Source organism: Notolepis coatsorum (genome assembly GCF_963971535.1).
Source record: "Notolepis coatsorum genome assembly, chromosome: 4".
NCBI classification, from domain to species: Eukaryota; Metazoa; Chordata; class Actinopteri; order Aulopiformes; family Paralepididae; genus Notolepis; species Notolepis coatsorum.
The window spans coordinates 118,123,355-118,148,546 of record NC_140168.1 but is presented as its reverse complement, the minus strand read 5'-3'; the positions used below and the strand labels follow the sequence as shown (position 1 = coordinate 118,148,546).

Genomic DNA, 25,192 nt, shown 5'->3' with positions numbered 1-25,192 from the left:
CCTCAAGGGAAATGGAGTGAAGCACATGCGCTCTGCTCCTTTTCACCCGGCCACGAACGGTCAAGCGGAGCGCTTTGTACAGACACTAAAACGCTCATTGAAAGCGTCTCGAGGAGCGACGACAGTGCAGCACAGACTGGATTCGTTTCTGCTCAGCTACAGAAATGCTCCCCACGCCACGACTAATGAGTCTCCGGCGGTGCTTTTCCTTCGCCGCCGACTCCGCTCCCGCCTTGACCTTCTCAAACCCAGTGTGGCAGCGGTGGTGGATCAAGCTCAGACAGTCCAGCAGGATCGCAGAGCCCAGTTCGCCAGAGACAAGGACTTTGCATCGGGAGACCCGGTGCTGGTCCGTGATTATAGACGGGGGGAGGATAAGTGGATGCCAGGGGTGGTGGTCTCCCAGGAGGGGCCAGTGTCCTACACAGTCGGGGTAGGCTCGGGGCATTGGAAACGCCACACAGAACAGATGCGGGCCTGTGACCCGATGCTACTCACTTCAGGGGAGCCTATACCACCAGCCCCATTGGCACAAACTACGACAGCCATTATGCCAGATCCAGTGACCGGTTCCCCAGCGGGCGGACAGGAGTCCTCCCTAACCGGTCCCTCAGTCATGCACACTGAGGCAGCTGACTTAGAGCCAACCAGAACATCTACAGAGACTAGTAGGAGGTACCCGGTGAGGGTAACTAAGCCTCCTGATCGTCTCACATATTGAGCGGGACGTTCTGACAGTCTCAGTTGGACTATGGGGGTTATTGCACTATTGTTTTGTGGTGTTATATTAGAAGGGGTCATTCAGGGGCACTTTTATCACCATATTAGGTACTGGGTTAGGTACTGGCTGTTGGTGTGTTCGACCTCACCATTCCTATTCCTGCCCTCTAGGGGGAGGGCGAGCACTTCTTAAGGTGACAGCTCAGCCCGCTTCCGGGTTCGTTGTTATGGCAATAAAGATAGCTGCATCCATCGTATGTAGTCCCTGTCAACAGCGTATCCAGTGTGATTAATATGCTACCATTGTACGGGGTCACATATATAATAGCAAACATGCTGCGCTATTTGAAGAGGATAAACACAGACCCAAAATGACCAACAGGGAACTGCATCCAGCAAATGCAATACTACCCCTGAGTCTAAGGTGAGGACACATTTAAATCACAGAAGTGTAATGTTAGTCTATTGGAACTGTATACAGTTATCGACGCGTTCTAGTTATAGCTGCTTATTGCTAGCTAACGTTACTGACTAACGTGCAGACTGCCACTGATTATTAAAGGATTTCTATTCGATTCTATACTAACACGTAATGTTACTACCATTGCGAGTTAATTGGCATAACGTTACATTTATCTAAACGAACGCGGAGAAATAGACGACAGGCTATAGGCAAACTTCACTCTGCAGCTACACAATGAATCCATATTCAGTGAGGAGGGCCCGCTGGAATTTAGCAGCAGTTATCAATATCGACCAGGACTCAGGAGGACAGCGCGATCTAAGGGACATGTTTCATTACTAGTCAAGTGTCATTACTTTAGTTATCAAAGGTGGAATCTCTGGACGCAATGACATTATATAGTTTAAAGCTAAACTACGTTTTTCTTGTTAGAAGAGGGATAACTTATTCAGTTAGATTTGATTTGATCTTTATTTATCTCTAACATTTTCAACCATAAACACACATTTGTAATAACAAAAAAAACTAAAACGAAATAAAATACAAATACATTTAAATATATTTTCCTATGGAAGGAATAATCAAGATGGCTCCAATTGGTTGACTATAACAGCACCTTGACCAAATATCCCTATACTAGCACCTTGTTAAACACTTTTTTTACATTTATTTTTAATCATCATTATTCTTGTGAAATCTTTCCACCATGGGAGCCTTTTGACTAAATCAATTTATTCTCCCCTTCTCTGAATGGTGTTTCTTATGGCAATAACAACTATAGACGACAAAACCAAAGTAAAGAAACTACATTTGATTTTTGGGACGGTTACATTCACTTTGGGACGGTTAAAATTGTATTTCGGGATGGTTCTGGGACGGTGGTGAAAAAAGTTAGTCTGGAGCCCTGGTTGAGCATCTGGGGAAACAGAAAAACAATCAATACATTTTGGAACATTGTTACTACAATAGATAACGTTATTCATCATATTAACAGATTGCAGAATGGGTACAGTACAGCTCAATACACACAATGTTTAAGGGGATGCAGACCAGAGAAAGACTTTCATCTTGTTTACATCAGGGTCCCCCATTTTCAATTCATCATAACATATTACATACATGACATACAGATAGACAGTAAACAACAGCACAGGGACCATCCAATATCAAACTATTGTTAAGGGGATGCAGACCAGAGAAAGTCGTTTGTCTTGTTTACATCAGGGCCCCCCATTTGTAATTCATAGTGACAACAGCATCTAAAACAATATATTTATATGTATATTTATATATTGGAAGAGTATATTTATGAGACAGTATATTTTGTACATATGTAACGGTTGTGACAACGTCACAGGCAACAACACAGACCGCTATACCATAGTGTAACACACAGCAAGAATGTGAAACAAGTTACTATTATTAGTATTGGGTTAGAGTTGTTTGATTTACACTAACGTAATGTTAGATTGCTATCTGAGAAAGTTAAAATGCTAACGTAACGTTAGTCTATGTGAGGCTTGAGCTGGCTACAACATTTTCCAATGTGTAATCGGAAGTCAAAACGGACTGCATATAAACTGCTGATGACTCATAACTTCCTATCACGTTTGAATAATGCTGTAAAGTTAAGTAAAAATGCATTTCAATAGTAATGTATATGAATTGAGAGCTTACCGATGCAGAGCTAAATCCAGTGTTGTCAACAGACGAGTCGCAATTTTACTTCCTAGTTTCCGGAGCTTGAGGAATGTCATTGGGAGAAATCAAGTCACCTGACGTTGTAACGCGTTTTGATTGGTTCCGCAGCAACGCCCCTTTTCACAAACGTAGGTCGTTTTTATCTTATCAACACATACATTTTCATAAAGATATGACCCAAAAACCGTTGCCAACAAACGGAAATGTGTTATTATAGTATATTATGTAGTTCATATTACAATAACATATACTCTCTAAAACCAGATCAATCATTTCATTAACGGAAGCCTCTAGCAACCTTCGGCCCACCGTCTAGTAGGGGCGCTTTCAGGTCCGGTCACAGGCCCGCTCAACAGCGCTCCCCACCCAATGGCTGAATTGCCAATGGCTGAATTGGAGTATTACACTGTGCAATACTCCAATTCAGCCATTGGCAATTCAGCCGTTGGGTGGGGGGCGCTGTTGAGCGGACCTGTGACCGGACCTGAAAGCGCCCCTACTCTGCGGCTCTGCAGCTGCATATGCTTCTCGCAAAATTCAGCATCCAGCTCGCGCTGCCCAGCCGTCGTTATCAGAACACTACACACATATCATAATGTTCACAGCAAACTGTAGTTGATCACCAGGTATGTTTTATTAACGTAGAATAATTCATATAAGAAAAACGATAGGGAAATCTCTTACCTTTCTCCACTGGTTAAAAATGCCAGGAACTGAAATTGAAACTTGCTGTGCGCCACGGTGATATGTGTTTATTATGAAATGACAATTGCGTGTTGACACGCCCACTGCGCGAAGCCTCCTAAATAACTTTTTCCAGTTTGCACATATCTATTATCTATGACTAATTCTATCTATTTTTAGGGGCAAATGCGGAGTGAAATAGTCGCGCTGTGGTTACATGACGTCATTGCTATTTTAGAGCTGCTCTACCGGTTACAAGGTATAGTCAAAATCCATGTCGTAGAGCAAATTCATACCGCTTATACCGTATACCGCTTATACCGTCCACCCCTACCACACACACACACACACACACATGTGCACACACACACACACTAGTACTGAGCCTCCACACACACACACTAGTACTGAGCCTCCACACACACACACACTAGTACTGAGCCTCCACACACACGCACACACACACACACACACACACACTAGTACTAAGCCTCCACACACACACACACACTAGTACTGAGCCTCCACACACACGCACACACACACACATACATACACACTAGTACTGAGCCTCCACATACACACACAAACACTAGTACTCCGCCATACTTAAATCACACATCACGTCGACTACGGGATGCTGGAGGAGGAGGTGGTAAAAAAAAGAGGTAGATATATATAGAAACGTCTCACGCGTCAAAAGGCGGCCGGAGTGACTGCTGCTGCTGCAGTGTCTTCAACTGGTGCTGAGGATGGAGGACGAGGTGCTGAGGAGGCAGCGAGCCTCTCCCCCCAGGCTCCTCTCAGCAGTCAGTCGCACACAGCCTGCCTGCGGATCTAGCCCCACCCCCCTGTGTGACAAACTCAGTATGAGGTTCCTGCCTTCCCTTCCGGCCCCCCCCCACCCCAGCAGGATGAGTAGTCATCTGGATCTGGAGATGGAAAGAGACATTGTGTTGACGTGCACAGACTGCACACGTACAGAAAGGTCTTATACCGGTGTCATTATAAAACAAAACACTTTTGATTCAAAGAAGAAAATGCCTTTATTGTGTTTTCAATGGAAGAGTTTTTGGGATTCTACTGATGAACAAGAGCACTCTCTTCCTGCCACTGATGTCTTACTACAGTGTCTCCCAGCAGCACAGTCACTCGGGGTCACATAGGGGTTTGGGTGGGGTTGCTGGGAGGTCCTAAAAATGAATTCTGGATTAATTTAAGCCTTCTTGCGCCAACTGTCGCCATCCTCCGGCGACAGACAGGAGAGGTGTTTAGGAGCAGGAGTGGAAAACATAAACACTTTTGATCCATCGTGATGAATTTATGAATGGACTAAAGGGATATTTCACATTTTAAAGAAGCATGTTTCGGATTTGTCACAAATCCACGAGTCCTCTCGGCGCATTCGAAAAGCACTTGCCCATTTAAATAGAATTGCTATGCGTGGTGCCTTGCTCTCCCTTTAACCTTGACTCCCCGCGTCCCGGTGCTTCTCCGGATGGGCCGCACCTCCTATTTAAATATTGAACACACAGCAGGGACAATGAGGTCACCGGTTGTTCTCCCGACTCCTGAGGAAAGACACGCACCCTCCCTCCTCCCCGCAGAGTCTGTGTCGTCTCCCGCTCTGTCCGTCTACCTGCGGCATGTGCTCAGTGGCTAACGCCGGCCGGCATCGAACCCCCGGCTTGACATTTGAGAGTGGAAGGTTGAGCCGAGGCGAGTCGTGCCACTTCGCAGATCGAGTTTCGACCGAATTGAACTTGCTGAACGACTTGAAGCAAAGGCATGTTTTGGCCATCGATTCATATTATCCGTGGAATCAAATCAAATGTATTTGTAATGCCCCCATTACATGGGCTATACAAGTCTTCTTTGAACAAGTTAAGAAGAAACATCACAATAAATCAAGAACAAAAAACCACCATCAAATCCAAATATGCATGCAACACTCCCAGACATTCCCCAATGAAGATGAGGAATAACTCACTAAAAACCTAGCAATAGGAAAAAAGCATCACAGGTGATGTGGAGGAGAGAAACCTCAGATGAGCCGTTCAAATGGGATCCCCCAACTTGGACGATAAAAAAATCGAACCCTAACTAACCTTACTGTCATGCACTTGTCCTAATAAACTAACCTACACTGTAGCACTCAACACTTTGATGAACATTGTTACTCAGCTGATAGAGTTGTGCCCTTCCTGATGACTTGTTGTATAGAACTTGTAAGTCGCTTTGGATAAAAGCATCAGCTAAATGCCTAAATGGAAATGGAAATGGAGAATAAAACAGGCGAATAGTTGGTATGTAAATGTATGTACATATACATGTAATAAAACTAGAGCTGGGCCGTTAACGGCGTTAACGTGCTGCGTTAACGCTATACTAGTATCGTGCGATAATATAATTAACGCATTAATCTAATCTTTTTTTTTTTACATTTTTTTTTTTTTACCTTTTATTTACCCAGGGTAGGTTCGCTGAGCACAGATGCTCTTTTTCAGGAACGCCCTGCTTCACATTCACACAGTTCCATTCACACCTGGGAGCTGCCCAGTACAACCACAGTTGACACCATTGGCCACTGAGCAACTCCACTGGAGCAGTTGATTCAAGCCATGTCACATAGTTCAAGTTTGAAATGATTCTTTCTGTTTTGCTCCTGAGAGTGTGCTAGATACTTTACTGTACTGGTAATATTATTTATTTGTGTTAACTTCTGAATAAAACAACTTATTAAACACAAGTACATCTTATTGAACATTATTTTGATATTTCATTACCAATTATCATAGCAAAACAGCTTTTTCAAACAGTCTGTAATGCATTTTGGAAACGGGAGATGGGCTCATGGTGTAATGGGCCACCTGGCCTGAGAAACATAAGGAGGAAAGAAAAAGTAAGGACTTACTTCTGGTCATTATTTGGGTAGAACACACATATTTTGAATGCCTTCGGCAGTTTTTTTTTTTTTTTTTTTTTTAGCCATTTTAATCTAGATTAATCTAGATTAAATCCAGGATTGCAGATGGATTAATCTAGATAAAAAAATTAATCTATGCCCACCTCTAAATAAAACACATAATGTACATGCAATAGCAACTAAGGTACATCATTTTTTCTTTAAACAACAACCAAAGAAAAAGCATAGGGAAACGAGCGCTGGTATGAAGATACAGATGTGCTGTGTGGAGGAGCAGCATAACACAGTTCTTCTCATGCCGTTGTGATATCGCCTCCCTCACTGTAGGCTAGGGTTCAGATCTGCTCAACTCCCACCTGCACATTCATGTGACTGACCGACCGCTGTGGGAGCAGCCAAGAGGATTTCAGCTGTTGAGGCCCGTTTCTCTTAGCTCCAGGGAATATTTCTTTCTCCCCAGTCCAATGTCCATGAACACATCACAATGTCACAGTAGGGATTCACACATGACAGGACAGGCATGGGAGACTCATATGATGATGTGAGGTGTCCAGTTATACCCTACTCAAAAAGCTAATGTTGGTAACATATAAGAAACTGTGTGTTATGTCGTTCCTAATGGAAGCCAGATTTCTATTCCACAGTATTTATGACCTAGTTGTCAATTTTTATGTTTATGTTTATTAGGATCACCATTAGTCATCATCGACGTGTTGGCTATTCTTCCTGGGGTCCTCACAGATATACACATACAAAAATGAAACATTCAGTATAAATCAGTCATATATCACATACATAATCAATAAAAAATCAAACAAAAGGTCATAGGTGAATCCATTTCACCATACCTTTAAAACAAAAACAAAGTAAACATAAGAAGTTTGGCTAACATGGCTGCAGCTACACTCATGCATGACATATATTGATTTCCTTCCGGATTATGGCTCATTTAAGGTTCTTTTTGAAACTGTCCTTGATTTCCGTCCGTATGATATATAATGGGACCCTATTCCAATATGGTATGGCAATTGCAGTTTTCTTGAGAGCATTGGTTCTAGGCAGAGGTAGGACTACTTGAAGCAATTGACTTGAGTGATACGGCTGGAATTGGTACATACGTTTAGTAGGGATGGGTACCGAATTCGGTACTTTTGAGGTACCGAACCGAAACACGTCGGTACTACCGAGTATCGAATCAAGTGAGAAACCGAAAAAAATGTCAACGTTCACACGCACAATATATGCTTACCTAGGATTTGACTTGATTCAACAACAAAGCAGTCGGAGCAATGACAAGCCGAAAACTGTCGAAATTGTAGTTATTTGAAGTTTGGATTTTCTTTTTTTACGACTGAGGTAGGTAAATTAAATTTCTTGAGACTAAAGTACCGAAAAAAGGTACCGTTGGGTACCGGTATCGATTCACAGGTACCGGTACCGGTATCGGTTCAAATGTGAAAGGTACCCATCCCTAACGTTTAGTGTTATTAATTACATTACAAAACCCGTTCATAATATTCTCATGACTCATTCTGCCACACAGTATGGCACAATACCACATCTCATTGGCCATGATTGTCACATAATTATAATCACCTGCTATTTCATTAGAGTCCCTTTCTGCCCTGCAGAAGCTAACCGTGGTAACTACACATACAGTGAAACTGAGAAAAATGGCTTTAAAGTTCTTTGACTATCCAGTGATTTTGTAGTTACCATTCTTTATAACCCTTTTCCTCTAAAACGGAGAAAGATTGGACTCTGAAACGTTGTCACAAGATAAAAACGGATATTGAGTTTAGAGGCTGTCTCTCTTCACTGATTAGTTGAATCTAGAGGAGCAACGGACCACACAACTCACGGTTCGTATCGCGCTTTTGAGTCACTGATCGGATCTGCTGTTAACGGACCATTATCCAGATTTACTGTTATAATAATTTACATTTGCCCCGCGGTGCGCAATCCTCACACACAGTCGCTGTTTAACCATCTCTAAACTAAATCTGTAATGCGCCCAAGCAGTCTTAAACTAAAATATGAAATATCATGTGATATACATTAGCTCACTACAATGGTTAACTTTAGCAATGAATCCGTGGTTCACATGCGTGCCGGGGGGTGGGGGTCGACCTGTACGTACTGTCATTTTGGGGTAGGGCTGGGCAATTAATCGAAAAAAAATCGCGATCTCGATTCATAGACCTATGCAATCTCATTTCTAAGTTATGACGATTTTTTTTTATAAAAAAAAAAAGTTATTATTAATCTTTTTCCCTTTACTTTTTAAATGATTTTATTGAGAAAAAAAAAGAATCGTGAGAGAATCGTGATCTCAATTCTTAGAGAGAAAAATCATGATTCACATTTTAGCAAGAATCGCCCAGCCCTAGGTCATTGTACAAAGAATATTGAGATGTAATACATTGTTCTCCATCAGAGAGTTAACGTGTCAAATGCAGCAAATCAAGTCACTGTTTTGATTTCTGGCACGTTAGACGTGTTTCTTGGTATCGGATTTTAGTATCGGGGAAAATTCTCAGATACCGGTATTCTCGGCGGGCGGCTGGGTGGCGCAGCGGACATTGCGCTCATCACCAACGCAAGAGACGCCGGTATCGATTCCGGCTGTCAGCGTTGCCTCCGGCTTGGGCCGGCCGTCATACTGACTCAATTGGCAGAGTCAGCGGGAGGGGAGTCGATGGGTGGTAATCTGGTCGTTGTAAACAGCGACTCCTACAGGTCGGTCAGGGCGCCTGCACAGCAAAGACAGGAAATGGCGGGTGCAGTGTGAGCCTCCCACACGTTACACCTCGTCAATGAGAGTCCGCGCTGACAGGTGAAAAGAAGTGACTGGCTGCCTCCTCGTGTATCGGAGGGGACACGTGATGGGCTTCTATCCTCCCTACGACCGGCCAGTGGGGGGCACATGCGAGCAACGATCAGGACAGGGGAGGGAGAATTGGCACGAGAGGAAAAATTGGGATGGGAGAAGAATCACAGAAAAAGGAGGAGAAAAAGTTTGAAAAAAAAAAAAAACTGTATTCTATTTTAACCTGGTGTCGGACCGATATTCGATACCGGTATCGTTACATCCCTGGTTGTATCTGTTTACCTAACTAAACCAAAACATGCTTCTCTGGGTCACAGGCTATTCTAAACACTGCCCTCTGGTCTTCCTTTCCTGTCTAGTCATGGTGTATGTAAATCAGCATTGTGACACTATCATGTGATAATCCTGTGGCCTAATGTTTTCCGGCCTGTTTATATATAGATATCAGTTCCGTGCTCTGAAATAGGTCAAGGGCCTCGGAAGGTTTCTAATAGGAGTTTAAATTCCAGAGGCTCTCCTAATGCATGGAGCGTGTAGACATGTATTCCAGAGGCTCTCCTAATGCATGGAGCGTGTAGATGTATTCCAGAGGCTCTCCTAATGCATGGAGCGTGTAGATGTATTCCAGAGGCTCTCCTAATGCATGGAGCGTGTAGACATGTATTCCAGAGGCTCTCCTAATGCATGGAGCGTGTAGACATGTATTCCAGAGGCTCTCCTAATGCATGGAGCGTGTAGACATGTATTCCAGAGGCTCTCCTAATGCATGGAGCGTGTAGACATGTATTCCAGAGGCTCTCCTAATGCATGGAGCGTGTAGACATGTATTCCAGAGGCTCTCCTAATGCATGGAGCGTGTAGATGTATTCCAGAGGCTCTCCTAATGCATGGAGCGTGTAGATGTATTCCAGAGGCTCTCCTAATGCATGGAGCGTGTAGATGTATTCCAGAGGCTCTCCTAATACATGGAGCGTGTAGATGTATTCCAGAGGCTCTCCTAATACATGGAGCGTGTAGATGTATTCCAGAGGCTCTCCTAATGCATGGAGCGTGTAGATCAGGGGTGTCAAACTCATTTTCACAGAGGGCCACATCAGCATCATGGTTGCCCTCAAAGGGCCAAAGACCGTATAAATGTTAATGTAATGTAAAATAAATGTAGCTACACATTTACATATTGTTAAACATGTTGTTTCTGTATTTATTACTTATTCAAGTTATACATATTGCAAATGCATTTGCATAAATGTAAAAATATATGTTAGCTTATGTTATTTTAACAAATAATTTTAGTTGATCAGAACCCCATATTACTCCATCAATCAATGATCAAACCATTCAAGTAAATAACAAAGAAGAATATCATCAAATTCAAGCTATGACATTAAGTTTGTTCAAAACCTTTTTGTCACAGTCAAGAGGGGCAGAACTAACAACTGTGAGCTGCAAAGAACACGTGGGACAGATGTAGCAGATGTTACAAAAACAAATGGCTGCACACAACCTTGCAGAGGCCATACATCCAACTAATGGAAGATAGTTTAATTAACTTTAATTAACAGATTGCAGAATGGGTACAGTACAGTACAGCTCAATACACACAATTGTTAAGGGGATGCAGACCAGAGAAAGACTTTCGACTTGTTTACATCAGGGTCCCCCATTTTCAATTCGTAATGAAATTGCTATTATGTGTCTGCATGAACACACAACTGTAACTGTACTCAAAAATAACAAAATAAGGGTTGTCTCAGTTCACAACTATATTGGTCAAGTTTTGGGTGGGACTTGTTTGCGTCCCTACAGCTTCTTATTCAATTGAGCGAGATGCTCGGTTATGTCACACAGCCAGTTTGCATCTGACAGTTCTTCAGACAATATTTCTTCAACCCTTTGTTACCTATCCCGCCTGGATCTTTTTTGTATTTTGGGCTGTAAAATTGTCAAAGAATGTCTGAGGAGTAAGTGCTTTTGGCTTTTTTCCTTTGTTACTTCATCAATACCTCAGATGTTCAACATACATGTATGTGTAAGAATGTGTAATAACTAAGGCTGTCAAAGTTAAAGCTTTATTAACGCATTAACCCACAATTATTTTAACACTGCTATTTTTTTAACCCAATAGTAATGTAATTTTTTACCTGAGCTCTTGGGGGGCCACATCAAATGACGTGGCGGGCCGCATTTGGCCCGCGGGCCGTGAGTTTGACACCTATGGTGTAGATGTATTCCAGAGGCTCTCCTAATGCATGGAGCGTGTAGATGTATTCCAGAGGCTCTCCTAATGCATGGAGCGTGTAGATGTATTCCAGAGGCTCTCCTAATGCATGGAGCGTGTAGATGTATTCCAGAGGCTCTCCTAATGCATGGAGCGTGTAGACATGTATTTCTGCAATACCACCCCCCCTGTAACCTTTCTTGAGCAGGGATGGCTGTGTTTGTCCACAACAAACTTTGGGTATCGGCCGATACCGAGTACCGATACCCATTGTTCAATTAATAAACTGTATGCCTCACTGTGTGGAAGAGACTAGGATTATTCTTTTGTGCAAGGCAACATCAGGCATGACTTAAAACATTACTTTCTTAACATAGTGAAACAAAATGTAACAAATTAACACATAGATATTAGGGCTGTCTTAAATACTTCGAAGCTTCGTTCGATGGGCATGGGATTCGAATATGAAAATATTTGATTATTACAGCACTGACAAAGTTGAACAAAGTGCTGTACAAGTCCCACAACATATAAAAAATAAAATGTACATAATTTTTTTTAAATCTCGAATCTCGGCCCTGACGCTTCGAATTCCAAAAAAAACGAAGGTCAGCCCTAATAGATATAAATGTACTGAATTGTTATTTTTAATTTTAGTTATTATATTATATATATTTTTTTAAATATCCAATATATATATATATTTTTACCGATACCCGATCCAGCTATTTTAGTCATATCAGGGGCCGGGCCGATATCTGATATTTACATTTACATTTAGCTGACGCTTTTATCCAAAGTGACTTACAAGTTCTGTACGACAAGCCATCAGGAAGGGCACAACTCTATCAGCTGAGCAACAATGTTCATCAAAGTGTTGAGTGCTACAGTGTAGGTTAATTTATTAGGACATGTGCATGACAGTACGGTTAGTTATGGTTAGATTTCTTTTTTCGTTTTTTAATTCAGATAATGGTTGAAGAAGTGCGTCTTTAGTCGACGGCGAAAGATTGGACGTGTTTCGGCTGTCCTAACTGGGGTGGGTAGTTCATTCCACCATTGTGGGGCAAGGACTGAGAATAGGCGACTTCTCTTTGATGACCCTCCCGGAGCTTGGATAGGAGTAGGTCTGAGGCGTCCAGAAGATGCAGAGCCTAGGGGTCTTGAGGGTGTGTAGTTAGAGACCATTGACCGGAGGTAGGCGGGAGCGGTTCCCTTTGCCGCACGGTATGCTAGGTCGAGGGCCTTGAAGCGGATTCGTGCAGCAATGGGGAGCCAGTGCAGGTCCCTAAGAAGTGGGATGACATGGGCCGACTTCGGTAGGTTTGAGATCAGGCGGGCCGCTGCGTTCTGAATGAGTTGAAGAGGCTTAGTGGCAGTGGCCGGGAGGCCAGCGAGCAGTGCGTTGCAGTAGTTGAGGCGGGAGATGACTGTTGATTGGACGAGGAGTTGGGTGGCTTCTTTTGTCAGGAAGGGGCGGATCCTTCTGACGTTGCTCAGGAAGAATCAGCAGGTTCTGGTTGTCGCTGCGATGTGAGCAGAGAAGTTCAACTGGTCGTCAACTGGCATTCTCGACTGTGATGGAAAGGTCGGTCAGGGGGGAGGATTTGGCCGGCAGGTGGAGCAATTCTGTTTTGCTTGAGGTGGTTGGTCGTCATCCAGGCGGAGATGTCGGACAGACAGGCCAAGATCCGCTCAGAGACGTGGATATCTGAGGGAGGGAAGGAGAGGAAGAGTTGAGTATCGTCGGCATAACTATGGTAGGAGAAGCCATGAGACGTGATAATGTTACCCAGTGATTTAGTGTAGAGGGAAAAGAGAAGGGGTCCTAAAACCGAGCCCTGGGGTACACCTGTCCGCAGGGGGCGGGTGGCCGACAGGGTCCCTCTCCATGACACTTGGTAGGAGCGGTCATTGAGGTATGATGACAGCCATGTCAGCGCAGAGCCAGCCACTCCCATTCCTGCGAGGGCCGCGAGGAGGATCTGGTGGTTGACTGTGTCGAAGGCTGCAGATAGATCTAGGAGAATCAGGACAGAGGAGAGGCCTTTTGCTAAGTGAAGTGCCTCTGTGACCGCAATGAGGGCTGTCTCTGTGGAGTGACCAGTCCTGAAGCCTGACTGATTAGGGTCTAGGAGGTCATTCTGTAAGAGATAAGCAGTAAGTTGGTTGGATACAGCACGTTCAAGTGTTTTAGAAAGGAAGGAGAGAAGAGAGACAGGACGGTAGTTGCCTATGACGGTAGGGTTCAGGGTTGGTTTTTTTTTATGAGCGGCGTGACTGGCTTGTTTTAGGGAGGTGGGGACCACCCCCGAGTTGAGTGAGGAGTTGATGGTTGCAGTTAGGAATGGGAGGACAGTCTGGTGCTATGGTCTGGAGGAGTGGGGAGGGTAGTTGGTCCAGCTGGCATGTAGTCGGACAGTTCGACGTTACCAGTGTCAGGGTCTCGGCTTCTGTAATGGGAGAGAAAGATGACAGATAGGGCTGGGCGATATAACGATAACGATAAATGTCGCGATATATTTTAATAATCGATATTGAATATCGAAAAAAAAAAAAACGAAAAATCTTTTTTTCTTTTTTTCTTTTTTTTTCTTTTTTTTCTTTTTTTTCTACCTGCAACAGGGCAGTTTTAAAACCAGAGACAGTGGACAGACTTGTCTTTCTTGCCTGCAACTTAAAGTAATGGCTTTGCTTGTCCAAATGACAATACTGACCTAATTCAGATTTCTTTTTCTCTTGTCCATTTATTTTGTTTGCTTTCTAATTTAAAATACATTTTGAAACCGTCTGTACACAGTAGGCTATGTGTGCTAGCAGAACTAGACTCCAGTCACGAGTCACGGTGCACATGTGCGGTGGTTTGTCCACCAAAAAAGCGCCAAAAGATTGAAAATAAACTAGCAGAGCCAGAACTGTTCAACTCCTCTGGAGCCACAGCCAGCAGAGAAGCCGGTTTACTTTAGCTTTTAAACCAGCTGCAGCCTGAGAACTGGAGTGTGAGGGGATGTAACACTAAAGATGGCGGCAATGACAAAGAATTGCTTTATTTTTTAATTTTTTTTTATTTTTTTTATACTTATAACAATTCGATAATTATCGATATCGAGAAATAAAATAAAATTATCATATCGTTATCGCGATATGATTTTTTTCCATATCGCCCAGCCCTAATGACAGAGTGAAGGATGAGGTTCTCGATTCAGCATTTGGAATGGGTGGGGGTTGGGAGAAGGAGCTGCGGATGTTCTCCACTTTTTCCTCAAAGAAGATCGCAAAGTCTTCGGCAGAGAAAGATGAGGGAGGGGGGGGGGGGTGGGGGGGAGTGAGGAGGGAGGACATGGTAGCATGCAGTTTGCGAAGATTCTTGGCAGAGGCCTCGATCCTATGGTGAAAGAAAGAAGCTTTGGCATTAGTAATGGTTTTGGAGAATGTTAACAAGAGGTTGTGATTAGAGCTGCCACGGTATCGGTATTACCGCGGTATCGCTGTTACATCACGCCCACCGCAGAGTTGGGCTGAATACCGCATCACCGCTGTTTTTTATAATAATAATAAAGTACCCTGCTCTCGTTGGGCTTGCGGCTCTGCAGATATACCCTACTTCTCTGTCGAGGTTCCAAGCGACCCTATTGGGTACCAGAAAAGTCACATGAAACACTGCAGACCACTGATTGGTCAGAAGAGAGACGCGTCACACGTTGGAGCGTCCTGCAGGCCTGTAGCTTTATGCCAAGCAAGCAGTGCAAAAATGCTTCCGCATTCGTCACCGCACGCCAGTGCGGTAAAGCGCCCTTCTTTTCAGGCCACGCTTAGACAAATTCTACCGTGCGTGCACCGGCGGCGGCGTGCTCGCTCAGGTGCGTGCGTGCGCCGGCGTGCTCGGCGTGCTCGCGCGAGGTGCCCGCGCATGCGCATGAGATCCCGCCTTGGTTGGAATTACGTAACCGTCCAAAAACGCCATGACTCTCATTCGGCGCTATAGCTCACCTCGCAGAGCAGCGGTCCTGCGATCCTGCGGTCCGTTGTTGGTGAGTTCGAATCCCATCAAATCTTTTTTTTTTAACGTGATTTTTTTTTTAACGTGTATTCTTTCGCCGGTTAAGGTTAGGCATGGTTAAGGTTAAGGTTAAGGTTAGGCATTGTTTCGGAGTTGGTTAAGGTTAGAACGGTTAAGTTTAGGCGCTGTTAAGGAGCTGGTTAAGGTTAGAGTTTGTGTTAGAGAATGGCAATATTCTTTCTATGGTTAAGGTTAGGCATTGTTTCGGAGTTGGTTAAGGTTAGAACGGTTAAGTTTAGGCGCTGTTAAGGAGCTGGTTAAGGTTAGAGTTTGTCAAAGAGAATGGCAATAGACAGCCTATTTCCGCGCGACCTGGGCGCTGGGCGGCGGAAAATGAAAGGCGCATTACTGCACGCCACTATGGTAAATTTTTGCACTGCTTGCTTGGCATAAAGCTACACGCGTCCTGCAGTGTGTTACCACCAATCGGCAAGCGCGTATTAGGTTTTTACTTCCTGAATGTCAGCTAGGGGTGGACGGTATAAACGGTATACGGTATAAACGGTATGAATTTGCTCTACGGTATGGATTTTGACTATACCGTGTAACCGGGGTAGGGCAGCTCTAAAATAGCAATGACGTCATGTAACCACAGCGCGACTATTTCACTCGCATTTGCCCCTAAAAATAGATAGAATTAGTCATAGATAATAGATATGTGCGAACTGGAAAAAGTTATTTAGGAGGCTTCGCGCAGTGGGCGTGCCAGCCCCATACCGCACGCATGTAAACACGGGTCTAGTAGTCTAGTGGGACGGGAATGAATGAATGAAAACTTATTTAACAGATTGCAGAATGGGTACAATACAGTACGGCTCAATACATACAATTGTTAAGGGGGTGCAGACCTGAGAAAGACGTTTGTCTTGTTTCCATCAGGGTCCCCCATTTTCAATTCATATAGTAACGTATAGACACGGGAGGACGGCGGCGTCTCCCTGAGCTAACGTTAGCTTAGCTACCGTTACAAAATGACCCAGTCAACTATTCACTTTTAGTTTAATACATGATGAGGCATTGTCTAACCGAACGGTATCTAGTCGGCCAGCTACCGATAGCTCCTGACATCAACAAACGCTCCACAAAGTCTAGTAGAGAGACGTGTATGCTACCTGTTAGCTCACGTTAGCGCAAGTTAGTTCACCGTTCAAAACGAAATGTCCCATTGAACTAAATAATTCACTGAGGCGTTGTATTAACGTTATATATCCGGCTAGCAGTAGCTACAGATAGCTCCTGATATCAATGTCTTATAACACTGATTCGATGCGTATTCGAGCTGAGGGCTTGCTGAGCACAGTTAAGTAACGTTATGCCAATAGGGTCCAGGTGCAGCGCCGGAGAATCCTGGCCGTAGCTCTGCTCGAGGCTACTCGAGTATAGGTCCAGGTGCAGCTCCAGAGAATCCTGGCCGTAGCTGGAGGCTACTAGAGTACACACAGACAGTGGAGCTTGTTGCGTGGTGGCGATGTCTCGCAGATAATACAAGTACAAGTCTAATTATATAATATATATATTTTATAAAAAAAAATAAAAAATTATATAAACTAATTTTTTTTTATCAAAAACGATGATACCGTGATATATACCGTTACCGTCTATGCTTCAAATTATACCGTGATATAAATTTTAGACCATACCGTCCACCCCTAATGTCAGCCATTGATCAGAGCTCACAACACGGCTAATATGTTAGCTCCCGCCGGAGACCGGAGTGGATTACCGTCGCTCCTCAGGGGGAACGAGGCATAATGATTTTACTGCAACGAAATGTTATAATAAAAGCCCTTCGTTCTATACACTTGTCTGATTGAAAACTTTATTAACAGACTGGGTACAGAATGGGTACAACTCGGCACGCTCTGAGCAAAGAAAGGAACTGAGATATGAATTGAGTAACGCTTGCCTTGCTATGGTCCGGTAAATACGCTGATGTTATTGAACGTGTAACTATATAACGTTAATGCCACAAAACGAATGCCTTTGTAATAGGGCTGGGCGATATGACGATATTATATAAATATCGGGTACAGTTCATTAACGATACACTTTTTAAACGTATCGTGGATATCGTGATGTTTTGCCCAAGAGGATTGTGTCGCGTCAATCTGGTCCACACGTTGAAACTTTTGAACAGCGCCGCCCCACACACACACTACTGCATCAAAAGTTACTACTTATGATAACAAAGGCATTCGTTTTGTGGCATTAACGTTATATAGTTACACGTTCAATAACATCAGCGTATTTACATAGCAACGTCCGAGGTCGACCTAGATATAGCAAGCATTAGTCGTTCATATCTCAGCCCGTGCTGACTGAGTTGTGCCCATTCTGCGGTCTGTTAATAAAGTTTTCAATCAGACAGATGTATGGAAAGGCTTTTATTATAACATCCGTTGCAGTAAAATCATTATGCCTCCAGTCATTTAGTCATCCTGCGGAGCTAAAAGCTAAACGTCGGCCGCGGGGAGCTACCGCTACCATTGTTGTTGTCATTGAGCTCTCCAATGGCGGAAGTAAAAAATGAATACGCGCTTGCCGATTGGTGCTAAGAACAGCAGGGCGGGTGCAAGCGGTGTGACGTAATTGGCAGACTCGACTGTCAATCAAAATGATTCTGTTTGCCGTCTGAATGAATGAAAACGTTATTAACAGATTGCAGCATGGGTACAATACAGTACAGCTCAATACAACAACAGTGGACTGGAGGATGCAGACCAGAGAAAGACTTTCATCTTGTTTACATCAGGGTCCCCCATTTTCAATTAATCATATTTCATATCTAAATCATATAATATCTCATTGCTAAATATATGCAATATATAATCTAATAATCCAATAATCTAAATCTAATATATAATATAAAAATGCTAAATGCATGGGTATTTTATTTTGTCTTTAATGTTAGCTTGCAAACTCAAATACTGTCTTGGTAAGCCTCATAATGAATTGTTTGGGGGAAAAAATAAAAACATCGTGATGCGTATCGTGTATCGCCGAAAGGTCAGAAAATATCGTGATATCATATTTAGGCCATATCGCCCAGCCCTACTTTGTAATCATAAGTAGTAACGTTATAATAATAATAAGAAGAAGAAAGGGTCGGGGGGGTAACCGGCGGGCGCGCCGCTACCACCCCTGCCCGCGACACAGAGTGAACGGCGCACGACCAGAGGGGAGACTTCGAATCCGTGTTTCACTTTTAATAACGAATGCGTGCTTGCCGAATCCCAAACAATATTCATGCTGCAAAGTCATCCTCTAAAGCATAGGTGTCAAACTCACGGCCCGCGGGCCAAATGCTGCCCGCCACGTCATTTGATGTGGCCCCCCAAGAGCTCAGGTAAAAAAATATATTTTTTTTACATTAATATTGGGTTAAAAAATAGCAGTGTTAAAATAATTGTGGGTTAATGCGTTAATAAAGCTTTAACTTTGACAGCCTTAGTTATTACACATTCTTACACATACATGTATGTTGAACATCTGAGGTATTGATGAAGTAACAAAGGAAAAAAGCCAAAAGCACTTTCCTCAGACATTCTTTGACAATTTTACAGCCCAAAATACAAAAAAGATCCAGGCGGAATAGGTAACAAAGGGTTGAAGAAATATTGTCTGAACTGTCAGATGCAAACTGGCTGTGTGACATAACCGAGCATCTCGCTCAATTGAATAAGAAGCTGTAGGGACGCAAACAAGTCCCACCCAAAACTTGACCAATATAGTTGTGAACTGAGACAACCCTTATTTTGTTATTTTTGAGTACAGTTACAGTTGTGTGTTCATGCAGACACATAATAGCAATTTCATTACGAATTGAAAATGGGGGACCCTGATGTAAACAAGTCGAAAGTCTTTCTCTGGTCTGCATCCCCTTAACAATTGTGTGTATTGAGCTGTACTGTACTGTACCCATTCTGCAATCTGTTAATTAAAGTTAATTAAACCATCTTCCATTAGTTGGATGTGTGCAGCCATTTGTTTTTGTAACATCTGCTACATCTGTCCCACGTGTTCTTTGCAGCTCACAGTTGTTAGTTCTGCCCCTCTTGACTGTGACAAAAAGGTTTTGAACAAACTTAATGTCATAGCTTGAATTTGATGATATTCTTCTTTGTTATTTACTTGAATGGTTTGATCATTGATTGATGGAGTAATATGGGGTTCTGATAAACTAAAATTATTTGTTAAAATAACATAAGCTAACATATATTTTTACATTTATGCAAATGCATTTGCAATATGTATAACTTGAATAAGTAATAAATACAGAAACAACATGTTTAACAATATGTAAATGTGTAGCTACATTTATTTTACATTACATTAACATTTATACGGTCTTTGGCCCTTTGAGGGCAACCATAATGCTGATGTGGCCCTCTGTGAAAATGAGTTTGACACCCCTGCTCTAAAGATAGACATTTAGACTAGAGGCAGGCTATATGCTATAAAGAGTAGACTACACATTTTTTTTATTATTTTTTGTGTGTGTGTGTGTGTACGGTAATAACCGCAGCGGTAGGAAATATTTCGCAAATTTGTGCGGTAAGGAAAACATCAATACCGCGGCAGCTCTAGTTGTGATATGTGTCGATGTCAGCAGTGAGGCGTGACTTTCTATACTTCCTTTCAGCTGCTCTCAGGACCTGTCTTTGTTCTCTCACTGGATCTGTCAGCCATGGACTGGGTGGGGAACGGCGGGCAGGTTTCTCAACGAGGGGACAGAGCTTGTCGAAGGAGGTTGCAAGGGCTGAGAGGAGGGTGAAGGTTGCCATCTCTGTGGAGAGAGCAGAGAAGGTGTCACTCAAAGGTAGAGCGGATAGTATGTCAGAGGAGAGGGTGGAGGGGGATAGGGAGGGCAGGTTGCGTCTGAGTGAGACGGTTTGAGTTGGGGTGAAGACCTTTCGGTTAAGCATGAGAGTTAGTGAGAAGGATATGAAGGAATGGTCAGATACATGTAGGGGAGTTACCGTGGTGTTAATGATGCTGGAGTTACGGGAAAATATGAGATCCAAGGAGTTGTCTGCTTTGTGGGTGGGAGGCATGGCAGTGGGAGTCAGGTCAAACAATTGTATTTTTTAATGACTAATCGACGCAACAATATCTCGTCGACGATTTTTCATAATCGACATCGTCAATGGTGAGATTGAAAGGATTAGAGACAGATACTGCATGATATTCGAGAGAGGAGAGTGACAGTTCTGGGAGTGGTGTTAAGTTTGTAGTAGCCCATGAAGGAGATGTCATGAGGCCAGTGCCTCCACCCCGTCTGGAAGGTCGAGGTGTGTGAGTGAAGTTATAGTTTGTAGATAATGCTGCAGGTGTTGATGAGTTATTGGGGGTTATCCAGGTCTCAGTTAGAGCCAGGAGCTGCAGATTTAGACTATGGGCGTAGGCAGTAATGAAGTCAGCTTTCTTGACTGCTGATTGACCATTCCATAAGCCTCCCTGTACTGTGACAGGTGTATTAGTGGCTGTAGGAGGGTAGGAGAGATTAGCCGGGTTGCTATCTGTTCTGGAGGAGCAGATTGTGGATATAGGTATGAGACACATTGTGGTGTCAAGAGTGGCAGGGAGGAAGTAGAGAAATAGCAGAGTGGGAGGGAAAGGGAGATTTTTCAGAGTGGAGTGTAAGATAGGACTAGGGTGTACTTAGCACTAGGTGGATCGGTGGATCCCTGCGCAGAACTCCAGGAAAACTCCTCCTCTTTGTCCTTCTTCGTTTCTCGATGCTTCGCTGACGCTAAGCCAGCAAGCCTTTAAATCTCTATCACTAATTAGTGCTGTCTTAACACCTGGCCCTTAATGGGGGCACTTAACAAAACAAAATGGTCGTTTTAAACACGCCCCTTATATCAAGTCAGCTGGTTCCTCACTTTTAAGATTACTAATAAACTTAAAATGGCTTATCCTAGGTTTCAGTATAAAGCAATGTTTCTCAGTGAGTGTGTCCTGTCCTTCCTTCCTTATCAGTACTGATATCAATATCGGATCGGTGCATCCCTAATTGTTGTAGGCTATGAAACAAAAGGTAACAATGTGAGCCTACGTTCTGACCTGTATATAACGTTAGCGCAGGTAGCATGACTTAGTAATTGAGTAATTGCGCCTGACGGTCAACGATGGACTTTTATACGGTAGCCTCCTAACTCTCCCAACTGCGCAATGTGAAATATGGTAACCCATAGCAACAAACAGCTCCATAAGGCACAAACAACTCTCTAGTCTATACAAGTCTATATTCTAACAGAACAATCACCAACTGAGAATGTTTAGTCATGGTCTTTCATTCATGACACCCATCTCTCCCTCTCTCTCTAGGTGATAAATGGTGGCTGCTGGAGAGCGGTATCCTCAACATCACCGGCATCGAATTCGCAGACCGCGGCAAGTACACCTGCATGGCGTCCAACGTGTACGGCATGTCCAACTGCACGGTGACGCTGCGCGTGGTCTTGAGCAAGGGAGACATGGGCGTCTACTACATGGTGGTCTGCCTGGTCACCTTCACCATCATCATGGCTCTCAACATCACGCGGCTGTGCATGATGAGCAGCCACCTGAAGAAGACGGAGAAGGCCATCAAAGAGTTCTTCCGTGCAGAGGGCGCAGAGAAGCTCCAGAAGGCCTTCGAGATCGCCAAGCGCATCCCCATCATCACCTCGGCCAAGACCCTGGAGCTCGCCAAGGTCACCCAGTTCAAGACCATGGAGTTTGCGCGGTACATCGAGGAGCTGGCGCGCAGCATCCCCCTGCCGCCGCTCATCATGAACTGCCGCACCTTCATGGAGGAGATCCTGGAGGTGGTCGGGGTTGAGGAGATGAGGCACACCTTCGTGCGACAGGCCCCCGAGGGCAGGATGCCCTGCATCGCCGGCGCGGACGTCTTCACCATCCTGCAGGAGAGGGAGCGCGAGAGGGAGCGCGAGAGGGAGCGCAGCGGGTCCCCCGCGGCGGATTCGGACGACGCATCGCTCCACGAGCAGCCGCAGCACATCGCCATCCAGGTGTCGGTCCACCCCCCGCTGGCCATCGGCGGGTACTGCAGCATAGAAGCTCCGCCACAGCCGGAGAACACCCCCTCCTCGCCTCCGCCTCCTCTGACCCCGCCTCCTCTGACTCCGCCTCCTCTGACCCTAGAGGAGGAGCCTGAGGAGGGGGAGGGGGAGGAGGTCGCGGAGCAAAGTTCAGAGCCGGCAGAGCCAGAGGCAGCCAGTAAGAATCCTCCTTGCCAGGTCATTTATGAGAGCCATGTGTAACAAGTAAATACGGACTGAACAACAATCAAACGGACAAAGCCTGGAATAAGGAGGAACCATCCTGCTATGCATTTCCCCTTATAGAGAAAACAAAAGGTCAAGAGTAGAATTGTTATTTCACCTTTTTGAAATGGAACAATCGTGGTGTTTTATTTTAACCTTTCCCAATGGAACAATGTCTCAGAACCTCCCACGTAGAATATTATACGAAAAGTAAATCCTACTTTTTTTTTTTTACATTCAAGCGTTATTTATCATGCTTATGGACTTTCACGTTTGAATGTACATGGGAGAGGGTTAACGACGACACACGATAGTAATATAATACGAATTATAAAGGGCCCTTTTATCTGTTGGTATTTTCATGAAGCAAAGCAGACTTGTATTATTTCACCTTGGGGGAAATTAATTGTCACTTTTCTAGTTTCATACAGTACAACGGTTTCTATGATTAGTACACCAATCGGCTGCAAACCGGTCCTCATCCCGTTTCCAGAGTCGACGAAAGATGCTTTTTGTTCTCTTCGGAACCCATTCCCATCGCTGGCAGAAGAACCAGTCTGTTGTTACCGTACAATGTTCTGCTGTTACCGTGCAGCGTTCTACTGTTAACGTACAGCATACTGCTGTTACCGTACAACGTTCTACTGTTACCGTACAACAGTATTACCGTACAACATTCTACTTACCGAGAAGTTGCATGACGTAACAAAACAAAACTAAAGCCAGATTTCAAATGAATGGTCCTTAATCAGATGTCATGATTGTCAGACCTAACGTTACCCTAATTAATACACCAAAAAAACTTTTGACATTAATTTCCTCATCGAGTCAAACTTTCAAACACACCCCTTTGGGCATAACCAGTATTGCCCATATAGGTAATGACCATTTATTTTTAAATGTTTTGAGAGTATTCAAGTTCAAGTTCAAGTTCAAGTTCAAGTTCTATTATTATTATTACCCATTGTGGTGTGATTTTAAACCATGCAGTTTTAGCATTTTTTTTTTACTTTTCTGCCTTATAGTGAGGTCTAGTGGTTACATCATTGTTGTTTCCCGCGGTCCAACCCACTTGAAATTGCAATGTATTCTCAATTATGGACACATTTCTAAATCGTCTCGTTTAAAACAAATAAAGCATGAACATTGGCATGGTGTACCTTTCTGTGTGTATTCATCCACAATCTATAGCTCAACATGGAAAAATTCGCATTTAACACAATGATCGCCAGATGGCGCCGTGGGCGTATGGCCGTTTGTGCCAGTGCTTTGTTCAATGGGATAATGCCGGTGTTTGCAACTGCTAAAACTATATTAAATATTATAGCTATGGATCTAATAACATTGTCGATTGTCAGTGAGTTTCTTCCGGTCAATGTGCAAAACACTTTTTTCATCCGTACATTTCCGTTTTATACCGTGGTGAATACGAGTATAGTTTGAGTGATTCTGAGTAATCCCAGGAAAAGACGTGAAAACAGCGTTTTAGTGAAATTCACTAAACACGTCCTTGCCATTCCTCGCTTGGATCAACAATCAATCTGAAATCAACGCTAGATTATCTGTATTATCTTTCACCATGCACGCATGAAAGGGAGACGGGGACGCGGGGCCACTCCGTGCTTCTGATCGCTACCAACACACACACCACCGACACGCTTCGATCGTGGGAAAGAATTATCGGATCAACGCAAGATCGATAACATATAGTACTTACCTTATCTATGATGTACTGCAAAAAGAATAATCCAATTATCTGATCGCCGATCGGGGGAGCCGATGCATCGATATAAGCCGGAGTATTTAGACCCTGCGTGCACGGCTCAGCTCGGCCGAGAAAAGAAACCACATTGTTTCAAATGGGGTGCAATAACGGCCGCAAGGCGTTAGGCGGCGGTATCTGACCGCTGCGGTCTCAGACAGAGTGTCTCCTACAGCACAGCAGGATGAATAATGAATGGAAATAGCGAATAAAAGCAAAACGGATCAAATAACGAGTACTCGAATTCGATTGGCGGCCTATAACGAGTTAACTCGTTTTTGGCATAATTCGATTGGAGTTAACTCGTTTTTGGCGCAGAAACGGTTCATCGTAAAAGTAGCTAAATAATGTTTTCGTTCACTGAGAAACTACACAATGGCCGTTGACGTGTATTAGGCGACAGCACTGAACGACAGGTGTCTACTGGTAAGTGTAGTTATTTTTTAACGACAAATTAAACAACTTTTTAACTAACTTTATTTAAACAAAAAATGCTTAAACAATAATGTTAGTGATGGAAGGGAACTAACAAAAATTTAAAGCATGCCAATGTTCAT

General features: G+C 43.7%; 1 protein-coding gene across 2 annotated transcripts in view; it reads left to right on the top strand.

Moving 5' to 3' along the window:
• mfap3l (microfibril associated protein 3 like) overlaps positions 1–24,022 on the top strand; it is a 56,024-nt gene extending 32,002 nt beyond the window's left edge. For both annotated transcript variants that reach the window (XM_084313443.1, XM_084313444.1), the window contains exon 3: positions 21,933–24,022. In XM_084313443.1, coding sequence (XP_084169569.1) covers positions 21,933–22,870 — 938 coding nt within the window. In that variant the 3' untranslated portion in view covers positions 22,871–24,022. The remainder of the gene's footprint in view (positions 1–21,932) is intronic.
• The last annotated feature ends 1,170 nt before the right edge of the window (positions 24,023–25,192 follow it).